The 20,425-nt window shown below is 50.4% G+C and overlaps 1 protein-coding gene across 1 annotated transcript in view; it reads right to left on the minus strand.

Annotated features, from left to right (window-relative positions):
- NIN (ninein (GSK3B interacting protein)) overlaps nt 1-20,425 on the minus strand; it is a 49,811-nt gene that overhangs the window by 20,526 nt on the left and 8,860 nt on the right. Inside the window, exons 3-12 of the mRNA XM_009076231.1 lie at nt 14,829-14,992; nt 9,936-9,975; nt 8,403-8,593; nt 7,203-7,349; nt 6,080-6,247; nt 4,235-4,371; nt 3,579-3,719; nt 3,247-3,421; nt 2,540-2,650; nt 1,708-1,797 (exon numbers count right to left, since the gene is read on the minus strand). Coding sequence (XP_009074479.1) covers nt 1,708-1,797; nt 2,540-2,650; nt 3,247-3,421; nt 3,579-3,719; nt 4,235-4,371; nt 6,080-6,247; nt 7,203-7,349; nt 8,403-8,593; nt 9,936-9,975; nt 14,829-14,992 — 1,364 coding nt within the window. The remainder of the gene's footprint in view (nt 1-1,707; nt 1,798-2,539; nt 2,651-3,246; nt 3,422-3,578; nt 3,720-4,234; nt 4,372-6,079; nt 6,248-7,202; nt 7,350-8,402; nt 8,594-9,935; nt 9,976-14,828; nt 14,993-20,425) is intronic.

A 20,425-nucleotide genomic window follows, 5' to 3' on the forward strand; every position in this document is an offset into this window, starting at 1 on the left:
TAGGGAAAGGCAATAATCCATCATGTCACAGTCATCCTCCTATCACCAAACTACAAGGGGAAACAGCTTCCCACTGCCAGAGGGCAGGGATAGATGGGAAGGAATTCTTGGCTGTGAGGCTGGTGAGACACTGGCACAGGTTGCCCAGAGAAGCTGTGGTTGCTCCATCCCTGGGAATGTTCCAGGCCAGGTTGGATGGGGTTGGAGCCACCTGGGCTGGTGGTGTCACAGTCATCCTCCTATCACCAAACTACAAGGGGAAACAGCTTCCCACTGCCAGAGGGCAGGGATAGATGGGAAGGAATTCTTGGCTGTGAGGCTGGTGAGACACTGGCACAGGTTGCCCAGAGAAGCTGTGGTTGCTCCATCCCTGGGAATGTTCCAGGCCAGGTTGGATGGGGTTGGAGCCACCTGGGCTGGTGGAAGGTGTCCCTGCCCATGGCAGGGAGTCGGACTAAATGGTCTTTGAGGTCCCTCCCAACCCAAACCACTGTTTCTATGATGATTCTATGATGCAAAATTCTTAGAGGTGAAAGTATACTGTGTTCCAGCACCTTTTAGTTTATTCCTTCTTCTCGTGACCTTTAATTAAACAGCAGCTCAGTAACATTTACAAACAGTCAAAAAGCATCTCCTCAAACATCATCCAATCGAAAAATCAAATCAGAAGCAAGAGATCAAATGAGGAAAGAGATCCTCTCATTACTGCATTTACCATCTGGCACTTCTACCCATTTGCCAGCGAAATATTCCGAGTGTTTGTGCCAAATGCCACGCACTCAGCTCCAGGAACAGCATTTAGTGAGGAAAATGACTCCCTGAATGTGCAAACACAGAATTCCGCAGATCTGAGAGGCTCAGAAAGTGAACCTTGGGTCCTAATTTTTATCTGCCATACTCAAAACCAGAAAAATCAGTTGCAAGTATGGATTCAACAAGAATTTCCTGACAATTTTTGCTTTTAAACTGCAACTTGCTATGAAATCTGCTGTGCTGTTTCAGTTCAGAGAGCCTTCTGCAAAGGCAGCCCTTTAGTGAATGAAAAGGATCACGCAGAACAGATCATCGGATCCCAGGATGGTTTGGATTGGAAGGATCTTATAGCTCATCCCATTCCAACCGTCTGCCATGGGCAGGGACACCTTCCACTAGCCCAAGTTGCTCCAAGCTCCATCCAGCCTGGCCTGGAACACTTTCAGAGATGAGGCAGCCACAACCTCTCTGGGCAACAGATGAGCTGGTACCACTGCAGGCATTAAAATGTACATGTGTAAATAGATAATATGAAGGCTCACCTTACAGAAGTCTTTCAGTCATACAAGATTTGGGGAGGAGAACACAAGATTTGCATTTTCAGTTTCATTATAAGAAAATACTACAGGTCTGAAAACCAGCAAAGCTCACATGTGTCTTATGTCTGCTGTATGTTCCTGCAACTCTTAATTCACAGAGCTCCACAGACACTACCCCAGCACACCCTTGGGGCACCTCACCCTCTCAGCTCTGCCAGTTGCCTCTGTGCAAAGAGCTTTCCCATCCCCTCTGTGCTGCTACCTGATGTGGCACTTGGGGACATGCTTAGTGGTGGCATTAGCAGTGCTGGGGAATGGTTGGACTCAATGATCTTAGAGAGCTTTTCCAACCTAACCGATTCTGTGATGTTCTTGGTGAAGATGGTGCCAGGTCTCAGCCCTGGGCTGCACTTACTCTGCACTGCTGCTCGTACTCGCTTCTCATCTGGGCCACTCTCTCCTCCTGCAGGAAAAACTCTGCACTGGTGGGATCCAGGTCACCAAACTGAAACACAGGAACAGGACCCAGTTATTCATCCACCAAACAGCCCTGCTCAGCACAGCCTGGATGCCATTCCAAGGAGTCCTGCAGCCTGTGCCCTCTCCCCTCGGGATTTGCATGTTAAATAAACTCCACTTCCCTGCTAGTAGGGAACAAAGAGCAACCTCCCCACAAACCCTGTCTGACATCCCACCACAGCTCTCATGCTCCCTCTGATTTCAGCTTTCTACTTTGGCATATGCAATAAATCATCCCAAGCTTTAAAGAAGGCTGGAAAACAGATGTTGGGTGGGAATCCTTTGTCTATGGATACACAGACTCAAATGCCTTTGGAGAAGTTGATATTCTAATGAGTTTAAAGTACTACAGTCAAAATCATCTTGATTTTCACCTAATTTCAGCAGAGATGCCACATAACACCTAACCCCTCATGTAGCATCTTCCCTGGAAAGGACCAGCATGATGAGTCTATCCAAAACTATGTGCTAGAGAAAGAAATCCCTGCAGATCTGCAGGATGAGTCCCTCACTCTAAAGCTCTCTACTTAATTAAGAGTAAAATTACAGTTAAGGTGGAATAATTTCCTAAGCTGGAAGGCAGTCCATGTCCATTCACAAGGACAGGCCTTGGTCCCACCTGGATAGGGACCCCAAGAGCCCCTGGCTATCAGTTAAACCCTCAGCTTGAGTGTAGTAACTGAGGAGTGACTTAATTCTGGAACCACACAGGGAAAAGGAGGATTTACCTTCTCAGCCAAGACGTTCTCCAAGTTCCTCTGCAGTTTACTTGCCAAACTTTCATACTCAGCCAGTTTCTCTCCCGTTTCCAGCAGCTCGTTTTCCAGACGGCTGTTTTCCTGGATCAAACAAAACCCCCCAACAACCTCAGCATTTGCAGAAGGAAAACACTGGGACATGTTAACTCATTCAAAATAAAGTAAATCCCACTCAAGTCCAAGCACGACCCTTCCAAGCTTCAGCTGGCCAGGAATTATGAATCCATGCACACACAATCCACTCCTGCCACAGCAAGTGAGAACACTGGACTTGGGATAAAAGTTATCAAAAAGGCATAACAACAAGTTTGCTTCAGATTTTGTTTGGTTATTTGTTTTTAAAGCAGTATTTTAAACACTGTCGAGATGTCTTCTCTCCTGGCTGGACAGCCAAAGAGCCACAAGGCAGCCAGCTCATCCCACAGCTGTGCACACACACATTCTGCACTTGATGGCAGCAGAGATTCCAACTGGAGCCTTCAGAATCCAGGAAACCACTCACTGAGGAGACCTAAAATACAGTTCTCATGGACATGCCTCTAAATGCTGCTTAAATGACTTTTAGCCAGATCAACACACACCAGAGCACATCCTCTCCACAAGAACTACACTGCAAGTGTCACTCTCCCTTGTCAGGGCATCCCTGACTTTTGCAGGAAACACCCAGTGTGTTTTACCTTCAGGGACAGTGCCAGGCGGTCCCGGATGTAGTTCTCATCTGTTTTCAGCTTTTCAATCTCCTGCTCCAGCTCCAGCCTCTGTTTGTTTGCCTGCTGCAGGATTTGCTCCCTCTCTCTCCTCAGCTCATTCTTCAGAGCAGCGATTCGTTCCTTGTACTCCTCATCCAGTTTCCTACAAAGGCATTGGAAGTGAGAAGTGCTCGTTAAAAGAAGGAGATGGCAAATAGCACTGTGGGTGAAGCAAAGCCACTACCCTCTGTCACCAAGTCCATGTGATGCTCCTCCAGTAATGCCCAGGAGGAGGGGAGGGATGAACAGGGACACCATACCTGAGGTTGTACTCGTTCCGGCGCTCGATTGCGGCGTGGTGGTCATCCACTTCAGAGGCCATCAGGGATTTCAGCTTCTCAGCCTTTTCCAAGTCTGACCTGAGCTTCTCCTTCTCTCGGGCCACTTGGTCAAACCTCTCCCTAGGGGAAACAGCCATCCTGGATTAGGTCACCACTCACAGCTCCACCAAAGAAGGTATTTGAGAACATCAGAGAAGAACTTACAGGAAAGCTCTCCAAGGGTCTTATCAATTCTATTTAGTCACTAGATTTGAACTTGAACCCACAGCTCTGGACATGTCTTGATATGCCTATAGGTCCTGAGACCTCAACACCTGAGCTCCTCAGGTGTGGTCTAGCCCTGCAAAATTGATAAATCTCAGAATAGTTTGAGTTGGAAGGACCTTAAAGCTCATCTTGTTCCAATCCCTTGCAATGGGAAGGGATACCTTCCACTGGCCCAGGTTGCTCCAAGCCCCATCCAACCTGGCCTGGAACACTCTCAGGGATGGGGCAACCACAGCTTCTCTGGGCAAACTTCCATTCTAACCCCTTACCATACTATGAAACCATTCATCAGCTGCTCCTTAAGCTCCTGCTTGGCCAAACAGAGCGGCAGCACGGAAGAAGCACAGCCAGCGATCCTGGTGACTTACATCAAGTGTCTGATCTCCATTTTGAAGCTTGCCAGGGCTGCCTGGTGCACTCCATTCTTGGTTATTAAAAGCTCATTCTCCAGGGCCAGTGTCAGCTCTGTCAAGTTCACCTTCCCATCCAAGCTGAAGTCCAGAGCCTGGAAAAACAACACATCGTTAGAGCGGAACAAGCTTCCATGCCCCGCAGGAGCCTGGAGACATGAAGTGACAGGATGAAACAAGGAGGCTCAGAAGAGATCTCTGCTTGCTAATTAATCTGTCACAAATGCCTTGGGGGCAATAAACCAGACATCTCTGCCACCTCCTCACCTTCCAGAGCTGCTGCCAGCTGTGGAGATGGGAAGTGTTCTGGTTGTGCTGCAAGACCAACAGAAAATTAAGCCCATGCCTGATGAGAAGCAATAATTCTCCAGAGGACCTAACAACACTAACCTTCTTACAGATCAGCTGCTGCAACAAAGTGGCTGGAGATGTTCATGCTAAAAAAAAACCCAGCTCTTGCAAAGAGGCAACACAAAAAAGCCTGGAAGGAGGTGGATGGCAGCAAGGATCCAGCCTCTGAGAAAGTAAGTTAGCATCAGCAACTGCTTGGAATTTCAGAATGGTTTGGGTTGGAAGGGACCTCACAGACTACCTTGTTCCACCCCTTGCCATGGGCAGGGAGACCTTTCACTAGACCAGGATGCCCCAAAGCCCCTCCAGCCTGGCACTGAAGAAAGGCTTTTCCTTTCCCTGGCAGCATTCTAAAACCATATGGACATGGCACCTAGGGACATGGTTAGTGGTGAACAAGGCAGTGCTAAGTTGACTTGATCTTTGAGGTATTTTCCAACCCAAATTCTATGATTCAACCTAACACTGCAGGAACACAAAGTAGATAACAGAAGGGCTTGTGGTAGGACTGAAGTACTGCAGACACTAGAGAAACCATCCCAGTGACAGAAGTAACAAAGGAAGTTGCCAGTGGAAAGCACCAGCACAAGAGAAAGTAAACATGCACACACAAGTCTGGTGAAGATGGTGCCATGTTCTCAAACTGGCCAGTGCAAGTCCAGGCTACAAGAGGGTTTTAAAGCCTGAGCAATGGCAGAGGTTATTACAACCAGGATGTTCACTATCCACAGGGATATTTCAAAGCCATAGAGTCACCATTGCTGGAAACCCAGTAATGGTTTCAAAACAGAAAGCACCACATCATCTTCCATCCACACCTTCTAGCAAAATGGACAGGGATGGGACATATTCAGGTATATGATTTCCACCCCCTTCACCCTTTTACTCTGGAATAGAACAGTAAGGGCTGGGCAGGGTTTCAAGTGCTGTGCTGCACCTCAGCACAAGCAATAATTCAGGTCACCCCAGTGCTGAGAGGTTTGCAGGTGCAGCTATTCAGGGAGGGAATGGAATTCAATTGCTTTCTAACAAATACAGGTGACCTCTTCGAGCTAGGCTGAAATCACACTGCACTTTTATCATTAGCTTCCAGCTCTCTGGGATGCACCATCCTTCCATAAAGGAAAGCAGTGGAAATTTCCCAGATCTCTTGTCACTAGCATTGCATATTTCCATAGAATAGTTTGGGTTGGGAGGACCTTAATGATCATTTTGTTCCAACCCCCTGCTGTGGTCAGGGACACCTCCCACCAGCCCAGGTTGCTCCAAGCCCCATCCAACCTGGCCTGGAACACTTCCAAGGATGGAGCAGCTACAGATGCCCTGGGCAAGTTGTCAAAGGGAAAAACACAGCAATTTTAGAAGGAAAAAAACAATTCAGCCACGGTCCAGCACCCCACACTGAGGGGAAAAAATACAGAGCACAGGGGATGAGATGGAGCTGGCAGTTACCTTCAGGATCTCCTGGCTGTTCTCTATGCCCTCCTGGTGCCAGCAGTCGAGGACACCCTCCACACAGCCATATCCCATCCCGTCATCCAGGCTGGAGAAGAGGGAGAAGCCGATGGTGCTGGTCATGGCCGAGGGGGTGGTCGTGCGCCTCCCGCTCTCATCGAAGGACTGCCGAGAGAGGATGAGGGTGAGACGGGCACGGCAGCTCCAGGCATCTGGCCACCCCGTGCCCAGGAAGGTTTATAAATGTCACTTCCCTCACAGGACTCCAGAGATTAAGGATTAAGATCTGCTTTTCCTCACTGCCAAGCAAATAGCCAGCAGGAACGCTGCTGTTGACCTCAGGGCACCAGAGCAGACCAGGCACTTGGAAGCAAATCCAAGGAGGAGCACTTTCAGAGCTGTCCTCAGTGCTCCACAAGTGTTTCACACTGTTCATTTTTGGATTTGAGTGTTACCACCCCTAAAACAGGTGCAGAGAGCATAGGCATAGGTGCTTTGGATCTAGCCCTCAGCTTCCAGGCAAAGACAGGGAGATTTCAAACTCTCTCTCCAAAAAGGTTAATAATTAAAGATGTGGGACCTGCATACCAACAAACTCCAGCCTACCTCAGCCACCACTTCCCCCTGCATCCACTTTGTACTGGATGACCCATCCCTGGAAGTGTTCCAGGCCAGGCTGGATGAGGCTTGGAGCAACCTGGGCTAGTGGAAGGTGTCCCTGCCCGTGGCAAGGGGTGGAACTAGATGAGCTTTAAGGTCCTTCCAACCCAAACCATTGGGGATTCTGTAACTCTATACTGTTTGCTTACTGCACTTCACAGGCTGCCAGAGCCATCCCCAAGCCACATGACTTAAAAGGAGGAACCATCTCCCCTTTACCACAAGGATATTTTCTGCTTTATCCCCTCAACCCTCAAGAAAGCTTTTTCTGAGAGAGAATTTGCAATCTGCTTTTGGAGCAGGGGGAAAGCAGCTCACTGCCACCACCTCCTCCTCCATGGGGCCCTCACAGCTGCTCCTCCAGGGACAAATAGTGAGGAAAAGGAGGAGACAGCCTAAGGGGGATTTTCTCAGGACTTCTCCCTGTCCTTTTATCCCAGGATCCACCTCAGTTTCTCACCTGCATGGAAAGGTGCCGCTTCAGCTGTCTGTATGGAGTCGACGCTGAGGGTGTCAGTGACTTCCCATTTTTCAACAAGCCATAGAAGAAGTCCTCTACACTCATGGTCCCATCTTGCTCCAGGTTATGGAGCACCTCCTCAAGCACCTGCAAGGGGATAGAAATCACATCTCTTGCCAAAACCACCACAGTAACAATCTGGCACAGATAAAACACCCGAATCCCAAGGCTCTAAAAAGAGCCAAGCAAGAGTTACCTGGTACCACATCAGCCTAACACTGGTACAGCAACCTCCACATGGAAAATTACAGACACACATGAAAAATAAAGCTCCTGGTCATCCTGGAGTCTCTCATTTAATGAAGCAACATGAAAAAACCACTCATTTCATTCTGCTCCTGAGACAGAGTGACCTCAGTAATTCAGCACAAGGTACCACAGATGCTTGAAGTGACCAGGCAAAAAAAAAAAAGCATAGGAAGACACTGCAAGGTTATAATAAATCTGTTTCATGCTTCAGGGCACGTTGCTTTTTGCAAAGCAAGACCAGAGATGTTCAGATTAGTCCTTACTATTTCCTTTCTACAATTTATCTTTTCATTTTCTGCCTTCATGCCCTGAAAACATTTCATTGCAGATGCTGCAAAGAAATACCTGCTCAAAAACGTTTTTGTGAGGGAAATTATTCCAAGTCATGTTATTTTAAGATGAAAAAGTCTGACTATTTCAATAAAGCTAAATCCTAAGTTGACAAGAGAGTTTTTTGCTAAGGAATTAATTTTCTCATGGACTCTTGCTATAGGACACAGACAGCCCACAGGTCTTCACAAAGTCAAAAGCAACCACCTATGAATATTTAACCCACATTTACTGCCTAGCTAGAAAATTCCTAGGATTAGGGAGACATGCTTGGAATCTAAGAGTTGTTTATAAATTCCACTTTGCTCTGTGCTTGCATGAGAAGACATGCACAGGATGGTGCAGGGCTGGCAGCTGCCTGCTCCTAGAGCAGCCCTCCATGCCTGATGGTTTGACACCACAAACCTTGCTGGAAAACTAGGAGCTGGAGCTGAAAACTGCTTTCCAAGCAGCCACACATTCACCACCACTTATGGTCAACCACAAAACAGATTTTGGGGGAGCCCCACTAAATCCCAGGAACACACAGTGAGACTAGTGGGCCCATACATGGTCACTCACCTCTCCAGCTGCTGTTTGCAGCCCATACTGCTCACAGATGGAGATCAGCTTCTTCCTGTTCAGGTGACCATCCCTGGTGATACCAAGGTGCTCACAGACCTCTTGCAGTTTCTCCTCTATCCACTCTGGGCTGGGCAGTGAAGTGCCAGGAGAGGCATTCAGGTCATCTGGGTTCCAGAAACGCAGCTGTCCTGGAAATGGGGGAAATGGCTCTTTTTTTCTGCCCAAGAGTGACCACCAGAACACCTGGGGCTCTGCACATCACAGGAGACCTGTTGCTGCATTGGGCAGAGTCTCCTTCCTGCCTTATCAGATCCCATGGGATCATTTGCCTGACCTCATCCTGCACAGAGCACAGCTGGGATTTTGGGGAACAGCTACCAACCCCAACATGGCCATCAGACTCTACCAGAAAGTTCTGCCCAGCATTCAACTCACATGTGTCACCACAGGGGAGGGAACTCCATGTCCATAGAGTCATGGAATTGTTAAGATTGGAAAGGTCCTCTAAGATCATCAAATCCAACCATTACCCCAGCACTGCCAAGGCCACCACTAACCATGTCCCCAAGTGCCACATCCACATGGCTGTTACATCCCTCCAGGGATGGTGACTCCACCACTGCCATGGGCAGCCTGTGCCAATGCCTGACCAGGTGCAGAGTGACCTGCAGCCAGGGCTGTGGCCAGGAGGAGTGTTGGAGATGTGGATGAGTCTGATGTGCAACATGGACTGCTGATCAGGGGAAGGGCCAGCCCTGCCTCTTCAGCCACTGGCATGTATGGGGAAGGGACCCTTCTCCTCTGGGCAATTATGGTATCAAGGGAGCTGCAAGGACACCTCTTGGGGCTGGAAAAGCAGCTTTAGGAGAAAACCCATAGTCCCTTTGGATGGGGTAGGGGCTACAGAGTAGACAAAACATGGAAGAGGTGTTAATGCAATTACAAGGCAGAAGTTTTTTTACAATGAGGGTGGTAAAACACTGGCACAGAGGGGTGGTAGCTCTTCCTGGAAGTGTTCCAGGCCAGGTTGGATGGGACTTGGAGAAACCTGGGCTAGTGGAAGGTGTCCCTGCTCATGACAGGTGGTTGGAATGAGATGATCTTTAAGGTCCCTTCCAACCCGAACTGTATGATTTTATCATTCTAGGACAACTAGGGGACGTTTAATGACAGGTCCCTGCTGACATCTAGTGCCCACCGGGCTCCACTACAGCCAGATCCCCCTGGGGAGGAGCAGGGATCAGGACCAGGATGGGGGTGCTGAGGCCAGGGTGACTAGGAGCACCCACAGCAGGATGAAGAAGGCAGAGAAGGCAAGGCAGGAGATGTGCCCTCCCAAGCGCCCCACGTTAGCTGCCATCCCCAGCTTGGGGCTTGCTTGCCCCAGGTGCAGCTTCCTGAGCTCTGCACCAGCCAGGCTGGGATCTCCACACACCCAGCTGGCCTGAGACCCTCTCTGAGTGCTCCTCCAATTCATCTTCAAAGCTGAAAAGAGAATAAACACATACAAGTGCTGCTCTTTGCTCTTACCCTCAGCCTCATACTCCTCACTGTCTCGCGCCTTCCAGTGCTGGGGAGAAAACAAAAGGTTCCTGAGTTATTACTATTGCAAGACATCACCCAAATGAAAGAGACTCTGCTATCAGCACTGAAGGATCTGCAAGGCTCCAGCAACGCCACTGGGCTTTCATCTCCCTGCTCCCTGCAGGCTGGGCTGGCAATCCGCAGCTCTTTGATCCTGCCTTGTTCTCGCACGCGCAGTTCTCCAGTGGGGAGAAAGCACAGCTGCAGCAAGAGATGCCTCAAGCCCTGCAAATGACCCCCAGGAGGTGACAGATCACAGTCCAGCAGGGTGATGGGGAGGGAGGGGTTTGCACTGCAAGTAAACCATGCTGCTTGTATTAGATATCAATGGGTGAGGTGATGAGGATGCAGGGAAGATCATGGGCTGCATTTAGCCACTGCCTGGGTTATCCTTTATTTCCAGCACCCTATTTTCCCCCACATTCAGCCAAGCCCACTCCAAAACTCCTCCATTAACTGCAGCTCTAGGTCAGGAGACAGAACTGTGCTGCCAACAAGCTTTTCACTGACAGAGGAAAAAAAAACCCATTCTTTGGTGGTCTTAAGCCCTCCCACACCCTCTGGGAACAGCACATCAGCTCGGGCAGCACTGGGAGCAGGGCAGAAGTACATAATTTAAGATGATTTCCTCATGTACTACATGTTGTCTCATCCCTACCACCCTTGTAGCAGCTGAGGGTATTTACTCCCACGCGATGCTCCACGACATTAAGTTCTGGTTTAGCAGCAGCATCGGCAGATGTTGCTTCTCCACCAGGACAAGTGGATACTTCTGCCTGCACGTGACTGATGGATTTGGAGTCAAAGTCACCCAGGACATAAAGAGGCTCTAAATCATCATAGAAAAGTTCAATACGTCTCATTCAGATTACAGCTAAAAGCCATTAATCTACAACGTTGCCATGGAAACTGGATTAGGTCACTGGACTTTTTTTAGCTCCGCTGCTTGTTCCTGTTTCAGCTGCTAGACCAGGCGAGGGCTGTCCCACCAGGGTGAGCACAGAAAAAGCAGCAGCTGGGGCAACAAGTACTGTCAGATCCCAGCCCTGGAATTGCTCCAGGCCAGGTTGGATGGGGCTTGGAGCAACCTGGTCTAGTGGAAGGTGTCCCTGCCCATGGCAGGGGGTGGAACTGGATGAGCTTTAAGATCCCTTCCAACCCAACCCATTCTGGTATTCTACAAACTGTAGCACACGGTAACTCCATAAATCCCAACAACTCAAAGAGCCTGAACACAGCAGGAGGACTATGGGCTGGCAACCCCCTGGCAGAGACCTTGGGGTGCTCGTGTGACCTCCCTCCCCGTGCCGGGGCCCTGCTGGGGACGGCTCGGGGTCCCTTTGTGCGCTGGGGGCTCAGGGTCGGCCACCGCCGGGGCGAGGACAAAGAGGGGCTGGGACGGGCGCGGAGGGACGGCACATCCCATGTCAGGCACGGCATTGTCCCCGTGGCCCCGGCAGGGCTCCAGCTGGCCGGGGGTCACACTCATCCCGGCGTCGTGCGGGCACGGAGACCCCAGGAATGTGGCATTATCCCGGAGACGCGTGCTCGCCCGGGCCAGGAGCAGATGGCTGCGGCTCTCAATGCTGCGCACGGGGCCGGGCGAGCATCTGCAGCCTGTGCCGTTTGCTCGCCGTGGCCTCTTCCCCATAATAAGGCAGCAGCAACCTCTCCCCCCCTGCCATCTGCTCCAGCCAGACAGACCTTTGTTCTCCCCCAGAATATATTGCTAATTAAAATGATGATCAGGAGTGCATGCTGAGCCCGGTCGGCTGTGCACACTGCAAGGTGAGACATCACTCCAGTGCTGATGGACCCTGCTTTTCTCAGATCCAAAGATCAGCTCAGCAGCCAGAGCAGAGACCTCAGAAAACCAGGAATCTCCACACCCCACTTTGCTGGGTGCCTCCAGCTCCAAAGCACCCGAGTCACATCTATAAGGCACTTTTGCAGGGAGCAGGCACTGTCCCAAACTTCTCTGCAAATCCTGGCTTTACAGGACAGTCTCCCTTTAGGAGCCTGACATTTGTACATCAAAGACCTCAATACAGCATTTTTGCTCCAGGGCCATGCCATGCTGGAATGCACTCTGTGCAGAGGCAAACACACAGGTGATGGGAGCAAGTGGCTCTGGCAAGCACTGAATGAACAGAGCTGGGATGTGACAATGGTTTATACAACCTCAAGGCCAGTTTAGACTGGGCTCTGAGCAACCTGGTCTAGTACAATGTGTCCCAACCCATGGCAGGGGTTGAAACAAGATGGTCTTTAAGGCCCCTTCCAACCCAAACCATTCTGGGATCCTAAGAACCTTTGAGTAGGAGGGACTTTTCCCAGAGCAGAGCCAACAGTTGGGGAAGGGGAGGTGACAGATGTTCTACAGTGAGATACAAAGTCAGCATGGCCTTAAGAATGGACACATCTGGCTGTGTTCCCCTGGGTGTGCTGTTGGGACCCCAGGAGACAAAGGGTGTTACTGCCCTAACCACCAGCTTGGGGTTGGCACCCCATGGCCACCAAACCTGCTCCTCATCCCACTCCGGCATCACCACCATCAAGCAGATCATCATCAGGTGTAAAACAAGGCAGAATGGAAACAAAAGCAAGGTCACAGCACTTCAAGAACCATCACCCATATCAAAAGTTTAGGACAGGTGGCAGCCAGGATTAGAGAGATCACAGAACCATGGAATGGTTTGGGTTGGAAGGGACCTTAACGACCACCTAGTTCCACCCCCATCATGGGCAGGGACAACTTCCACTAGACCACATTGCTCAGATAGGCAGCTTTAACCACCATGTACTTTCACCTGGCATTTCCAGATGCTTCCACAGCTGCAGCTCCATTAGCATCACATCCCTAAAGCTGCCAGCGCCACACACTTCTCACCACCCATTAGCCTAATATCACCCATGGGGACAAACTCCTGCAGGTCAGAGGATCCCACCACCACTCCCTGCTCACAGCAGGTCAATGCCAAATCCAGACCCAACTGCTCATCACTTTATCCTGCAGCACCTGGAAAACCACTAGGGGTGGAGGCCACGGCGCCTCTCCAGGCAGTTGATCTCACACACAGACCAGCCCTGCAGCCTCTCCTCTTGTGTTTACAGCGATGAGGAGGGGAAGGAAGGAAGGAAACCTCTCAGACAGAGCCTGAGCCCTTTTAATTGGCACTGCTTGAGAGCAAGCACCAATTAAGCCACCCTGTCCCAGTTCTCAGGCCACAGAGAGCCAGGGCCGGGGGCAGGCTCATGGAACGCCGGCAGCAGCGTGTTTGTACACACAACAGGAGAAAACTAGGCAGAGCCTGGTAGCTGTGCCAAGCCCCAAGCCATCAGGAGTCTCCAACACAGCCCAGGACCCCCAACACCTCCCAGCAACTCATTTCCACGCATACCAAGAGGTTCTGCTTTAGAGATGAGATGCTAATGTTGATAAAGTAGGGATTTGACAAGTTCTGCCTGTTTTTCGCTCAGGTTTCAAGAGAATTATCCATCCCATCACCTCAAAAGGTGCTACAAGCATTCCCAGCAGGAGATTGCTCCAGCCCCCACAGCACAGCATGGTTACATACCAGCTGGGTTAATTAACTGACCTTGTTAATAGACCACCCTTTTACACCTCCGCGACAGCTAAAACCAAGGAGTAAGATTAGAGTAGCCTCTTCCATCAAGGGCATCACTTCCTTGGGGGCTGTGGGTGGATTAACATCGATTCCAAGGTCAGGGCAGCCCATGTGGCCAGCACCAGGAGATGGATGAGCATCCCTGTGGTGGTGAGCAAAGGTCACCAAGAGCAGGGAAAAGAAACGGCCTGGTGGAAAAGCTTTACTTCAATGTGGTTTTGGTTTTTTTTTTAAGCTCAACTGCACTGGAATAACACTGAAAACCTGGAAACTGGAAATTTCTCCCTTGCTTTCCCATGTAGGGTTGGGTGTCCCCCTACAAATGTGGCAGCAGAGCTCCCCCACTCTCACAAATGAAGTCAGGAGACAGAGGAGGGGAGAAAGCAGCAGCATTTCTCCTTCCCACTGGAAAACTCCAACTCCGTGCTCCTGAATCAACAATACTTGGCAAACTGGAGCAGGCTGGAAGCAGCCCAACTCCAGGGAAAAGCCACTGTGGCTGTGCACACCACCAATCCCAACCACTCAGCACCTTCAGCTTTTCTGTGCTGGAGAAACAAGAGGAGATTTGGGGATTGAAAGTACTGGCACAAAGAGAGCCATGAATTTGGATCACAAAAGCAGGGGGGAATAAATACCTGGATTTTGGAGCAAGTGTATACAGGTGGACATGGGGGGTGCCAAGAGCCCTTTTGCTTCCCTGCAGGAGCACACAAATTTTCTGGGAAAATAAGTGGAAGACTGAGAGAAGCAGCTGGTGGCTCTGGATTTAGGGCACTAAATCCCAAGGCACGCACTGGCTGGAGAGCTGTCACCCACCACCTCTCTTCCCCATCCCCTCTGCTGGGCCAGAGTTTGGCAGCTGAGCTAATGGATGCAGACATGCTCCGGCTGCTCGCGGAGCTCCCAGCCCACACTTCGTTAGCCACAGAAGCAGCACTGCAGCCCTCACTTAATTGCTGGCCCACACTGCAGCCAGGAGCATGGTGAGGCCAGAAGCACCAGCACCCGGAGCACGTCCCCCCTGCCTCCTTCCCAGCTTCCCATGGCAGCCTGCCTGTGGGTGGGAATGCAGAGCATGGAGGTGCCACCTGGCATGGGGCAGGCAAGGAGGGCTTTGCTGGGAAGGCTCCAAGCACATCCAAACCCCCTTGGGATGTGGGGAGCAGTGATGTCTGCCCACCCCAGTGCTCATCCCCTTCGTGCTCACCTCCTCGCTGGAGGCAATGTGTGTGGGGTGAGGCTCCTCGCTCAGCGGCTCGATGACAGTCACCTCAGCAAAGTCCTCCACTGACTCCTGGAACTCCGGCAGGGAACGTCGGCCATAGCGTTTGCCACCCTTGATGTACTTGGGCTGTGCTTCTGGAGAAGAATCTGTGAAATTCAAGCACAAAACGCATCAGGAACATGATTTTTGCAGACTGAGCTCATGGGTCATCGCACACGGGGCTGGTTTGGTCATTTCACAGAATATACAGAGTTGGAAGGGACCCTTGAGGATCATCCAGTCCAACTCCTGCCCTGGCCAGGGCACTCCAACAATCCACCCTGTGCCTGAGAGCATTGGCCAAACACTCCTGGAGCTCTGTCAGCCTTGGGACTGTGACCACTGCCCTGGGGAGCTGCTCCAGTGCCCAAACACCCTCTGGGGGAAGAACCTTTGCCTGATATTCAGCCTAACCCTCCCCTGACACAGCTCCATGCCATTGCCTCTGCTGCTGTCACTGCTCACCAGAGAGAAGAGGTCAGTGCTGCACCTTCACTTCCTTTCATGAAGAAGTTACATATAGCAATAAGGTCTCTCCTCAGTCTCCTCTTCTCCAGGCTGAAGAGCCCCAGTGACTGATTTCAAGCACTGAATTGCCACCAGCATTCCCCCTGGGGAAGCATCAATGTCTGTTCCTTCCCTGGAAAACTACTCAAACTGTGGCACCAAGCCTGATGGGTTAGAATTGGATCTGCTCTCCCCCAAAAAGCTGCCACAAAGTGGAAACAAGGTTTTCTCTCCTTACCCTTCCCCTATTCCCAGATCAAGTTAACAGGATGGGGAAAAACCCCCTCAACTTCGCCAAGAGCCTCAGATGGAAAGTCCATTAGGTCTCTCCTCCTTGCACTAATCTCCATTAGCAGCACAGGGCAGGTTTAATTAGGGACAGCACTTAGGCAGCTCAAGTCTCCAGATCATGCAGACACCTGGGCAACTGACTCTGCTTTCAGTGGATTTAAATTTCAGCTCCATTAAAAGTGCAAAAACAACTGGGTGAGTGGAAAAAAATTGGGCATGTTTGGAAGGAAACATCTTTCAGGGGCTGACAGAAGCAGCTGATCCTCCTAGTGCTGGTGGTGCAAGCTTCAGCTTGTGCCGAGCAACTAATGCCAACTGCAAGATCTAAATAACCCTTTGGAGTCATCATCTAATTACAGGGGTTCCACATTCCCCAGCTCCAGCTTCCCCCAGCAAGCTCCTGCCTTCAGGGACTGAATTATCCAGGAGCACTCACAGGCCCAGGGATCAAAACACCAAATAAATCAGCACATTTTGGGTTGTTTTCAGTGAGAATCACCCGACGTCTAGAGCAGGGGGCAAATTAAATGAAGGCCCAAATTAACCAGGGATTCAATTAGGGAAAGGCTCTGTGCCATGCTTTGTCTTAGTGTTTGCTAACCTGACTGTGGAAAGCCCCTCAGGACTCCCATCATCTTTTCTTTTCTGCCACTTGCAGTGGCAAGGAGCAGCAGCTTTTGAAATTTTTATTTGCAGAGGGCTCTGATATCAAATAAATGCAGGAGAGCAATACTAATAAGGCACAGGGAAGCTGTTCCATCATTGACAAAGGATACAGGGAAAGCAGCAGGTCTCTAAACCCCCCTACCCAAATGCCTCCTCAGATAATATTCCTTTAGATAGGGAAGAAAAGGCTTCAAGCTTGTTAGAGGAAGGGGAAAAATATCCCAACAACTTAGCTATGCAATGAATTATAAAATACACAGGCCAAAGAGTTCTTTGATTCCTGCAGCCTTGCACTCCATCCAGCCCTGGTGCAGCTCTAGGGAACAAACCCAGTGCCTGTGTTTGAACAAGGCCATTTTAACAAGATTTGCTGCAGCTGGGCCTCGGCACATGAAAGTTGGGCGATGAAGTGAGCCGATAGAAAAATCGCGAGGAGACAGCCTGATTAAGTAAGAGCCCCCAGAACAAAAGCAAACCTTATCAGTCCCATTAAAGCCTGCCTGGTGGTGAACAATCTCCATCCAGCAGCTCTCTCTGAAATGCTAATATTTGTGGCACTCATTCACCCATTTATTTGCTCCCTCCTGCATGAGAGGGCTGGGGGCTTTGTTTTGCTTCAGAAATCATTTTCATTCCCAAGACAGAGATGTACCTCTGTGCCTGTCTGTCTTTGGAAAGATGGAGGGGAGGGAAGCAGCTGGAATTTAGCAATAGTGATGCTACAGCTAAATTTCCGTCTGGATTTCCCAAAGAATCTTGTTTCCAACCTCCTCAGCCCAACAGTGTGGTTAACCACTGCTGCAGCTGGAAATCCAACTCTATGTGGTCAAGTGAAAGGTTTGAGTTTGAGGTTTGAGATTCAGATTAGATGTTAGGAAAAATGTTTCCCTGTTAGGGTATTCAGGCACTGGAATAGGTTGCCCAGGGAGGTGGTAGAGTCACTACCCCTGGAAATGTTTAAGATGGATCTGATTCTGGCCCTGAAGGATGTGGGTTAGGGTTTAGGGGTTACAGCAGTGACAGGTTAATGACTGGACCCAATGATCTTAGAGGTCTCCTCCAACCTTGACGATTCTAAGGTGACTCTGCCCATGGCAGGAGGTTGGAATGAGATGGTCTTTCAGGTCCCTTCCAACCCAAACCACTCTGTGGCTCTATGAACACAAGTACCTTCATGCTGTGCCCCCCTGCGAGCATGGGAATGGGATCAACAGAGCATCTCCTCACTTTCATGTTTTAAGCATTTGGAGGCTGGCAGCTGATTTCTCTCTCCTCTTTGGTCTGAACACCCTGGGTGAGCTTGTTTTCCCTTTGTAATTAAAGAACTGTGAAGCCTGAGAACATCCCCTGGAGGGAAAGGTGACCCTTCGCAGCTTGGGAGCAGCAAGTTTGCTTCTTGCTTTGCTCCAGCTTTCAAACTGGCTGTGCCTGAGCTCAGCTGCTGAGAGGATCCCAGGCTCAGGCACCTTGAAATCCTGTTTCCAGAGCCAAGGTGCTTTTGTTAACACTGGGTTAACACCTCTTCCCCTACCAGCCCCCGTACAACTTTGCTGTTGGCTGCCAGGACCACACTGGCATAAAGGACCACAACCTGCAGCCCCAGCCCTGGGAGCACAGATCCATCTCCTTTCCAGAAATTCCTATGCACCAGGTGTGCATGGATACCTCCCACATCTGCAGAATCCTCTAAGACCCTCCACCCTCCTGCTTTCCCAACCCAAACTCCTAGCACTGCTGTCAGTGCCCTTGATGCTCCCACCATTCCCCATAGTTAGGGAACGCTGAGCACACACACCAGCAAAAAGCAGCCACCTGTGCTCTCTGAACACAAAATTCAGTGATGAGTTGAACAGGTTCTCATTCCCAGCCAAAACTATGAGGAAGGATCACAGAATTATTCCAGCTGGAAAAGACCTCCAAGATCATCAAATCCAACCTTAGATGGAAAGAGCTGCTCACTCCACAGGTGCTTTCAAAAATATGGGAGGATCAGGCAGGAGATGACAAAAAACAAGGCTTTGAATAAGGCAGATCCCCATGAGACTGCTCTGTGTGCTAGTTATCCCCCTAAACGTAAAACATCCCTGTACTGAACAGAGGGAAGGATGCTCATGTCCTACCTCTGGTATCTGCTCTCCCACCACCAGCAGCAAGGCAAGATGCTACTGTTCGTACCCTCACTATTGTGTGGCTGAAGAGTCACCAAAAAAGGGGGAAAAAAGATGAAGATAAAATAGGTTGAGCCCTCCCTCCTTCCTACAACCCTCAGCAATGCATGGGCTGAGGAAAACAAACACCCCAGAGCTGACACCTAATTAGACACTGGGGCTCATCTGCCCCTCTGAACTATCCCTGGGCTGGGGGCAGGGGTAGGAGGCTGAGGGAACAAACCTCTCACCTTCCTGCTCCACTGCCTGGGGGGTTTGTTGCCCCCAAAATGCCTTCTGAATAAAAACCCACCCCCTAAGTCTGCATTTCCCAAGCCCTTCCTGATTTAAGCCCCCAGACAGACGCCATCAATTCTCAGCTCACTCCCCCCATCCATCTCAGCAGTGAAACGTCTCCAAGGCTGGAGATTTACACTTGATTTTCTGCCTTTCTGCGCCAGATAAGGCATTTCAAAATCCTGCTCTGCCCTCAGATGCTTGGGGAGGAGGGGGAGCTCCTCTTTCCTGGGCCCAGCATCAAAGCCCTGGAGCACAGACAAAAGGGGGTTTAGAGCAGGAAGACCCTGGTCCTGCAATCCTGGTGTTTAGAGGTGAAATTAATTTCTTTGCTGCTTAAGATTTGGAAGGGAGGGATGCTCCAACTGCTGGGCAAAGCACATGGCAGCTGGGAGCTGCTAAATCCTAATCCCCTGAGGCACCAGGTATGTCTGAGCTCCTCCAGGTCCCTATTTCACACTTTAAGCTCAGCAGTTGAGGGCGAGAGGAGCTACTGCTGCATTCCCACACCCTAAAACCCATGTGTTTTGACCCAAAGGCATTGTCTGTGCCTAAATCACTCCTGTGTGGACAGTGGCACTGGTTTTGTACCCATGAAGCAGGAGCCAGACCCTTGCAGCCACCTGAGCAGCCTTTCCTCCACGGATGGGATCCCTCCATCATTCCCACCAGCTCCTTTTGGGGAATCACAGAATATTAGGCACTTCTACTGTCTCTATGTGCTGGGAAGGAAAATCCCAACAACCCCTCGTGACCGCAGGGACGATGGCGTCAAACTGCTCTTTAATTTCTCCTGGGTGTTCCTGTAATCCTGTGCTCCACCCTAGTAATCCCTCCCTATCCCAGCTTCCACGCACTTTTTATTTACTATAATGGGGAAGAAAAAAAGGCTGATGTTATTTTTTACCCCCCTAATCACTCACATAACTGATTTTTTTTTCCTCTTTCTTCACCCTTAAATGTCCTCACTGCTACCCATGAATCTAAAGCAGTGGTGGCAGCAGCACCCAGCCCAGTCCCATGCGTTTCAGGAGCTACAATAATCACTATTTTAATCCACATGCAAGCCTTTTTCTGCTTTTCCTGGAATGTCCCCTTCCCTTCTCCCAGCCATGCCACTTCCCAGCAGAGCTGGGGTTTGCCCAGCCAGCTGATGCTCTGGGTCACAGCTGGGTCTGTGTCCCCACACCAACATCCTCAGGGGGACAGAGCTGATGACAGCAGCACTGGGAACTCTGCCTGCCTTGGCTTCCAGGGCTGCTTCCCAGGCAAAGTGCCCACAGAATGCCAGGACCATCCTCCCTGACAGCCCTCCCTTTGCAAAGGGAATTTAGCCTCTTTGCCAAGAAAAAAAATAAATCTATCAGCTGCTCTCTGCAAGCCTGAGTGCTTCTCCCACCTGCTGCTTCCTCCTAAAATGAGGAAACTCCATCAGCTGCTTCTGCAGGAACCACAGCAGTTTTGTTTCCTTGTCCCCAGCCTGTGGGTCCTGCTGTGACCACAGGGGCTGCCCTGTCATACAATCGGAGACTGGTTTGGGTTGGGATCCATCCAGTCCCACCCCCTGCCATGGGCAGGGACACCTCCCACCAGCCCAGGTTGCTCCAAGCCCCATCCAACCTGGCCTGGAAC

Source organism: Acanthisitta chloris, unplaced genomic scaffold (assembly GCF_000695815.1).
Source record: "Acanthisitta chloris isolate BGI_N310 unplaced genomic scaffold, ASM69581v1 scaffold17806, whole genome shotgun sequence".
NCBI lineage: Eukaryota > Metazoa > Chordata > Aves > Passeriformes > Acanthisittidae > Acanthisitta > Acanthisitta chloris.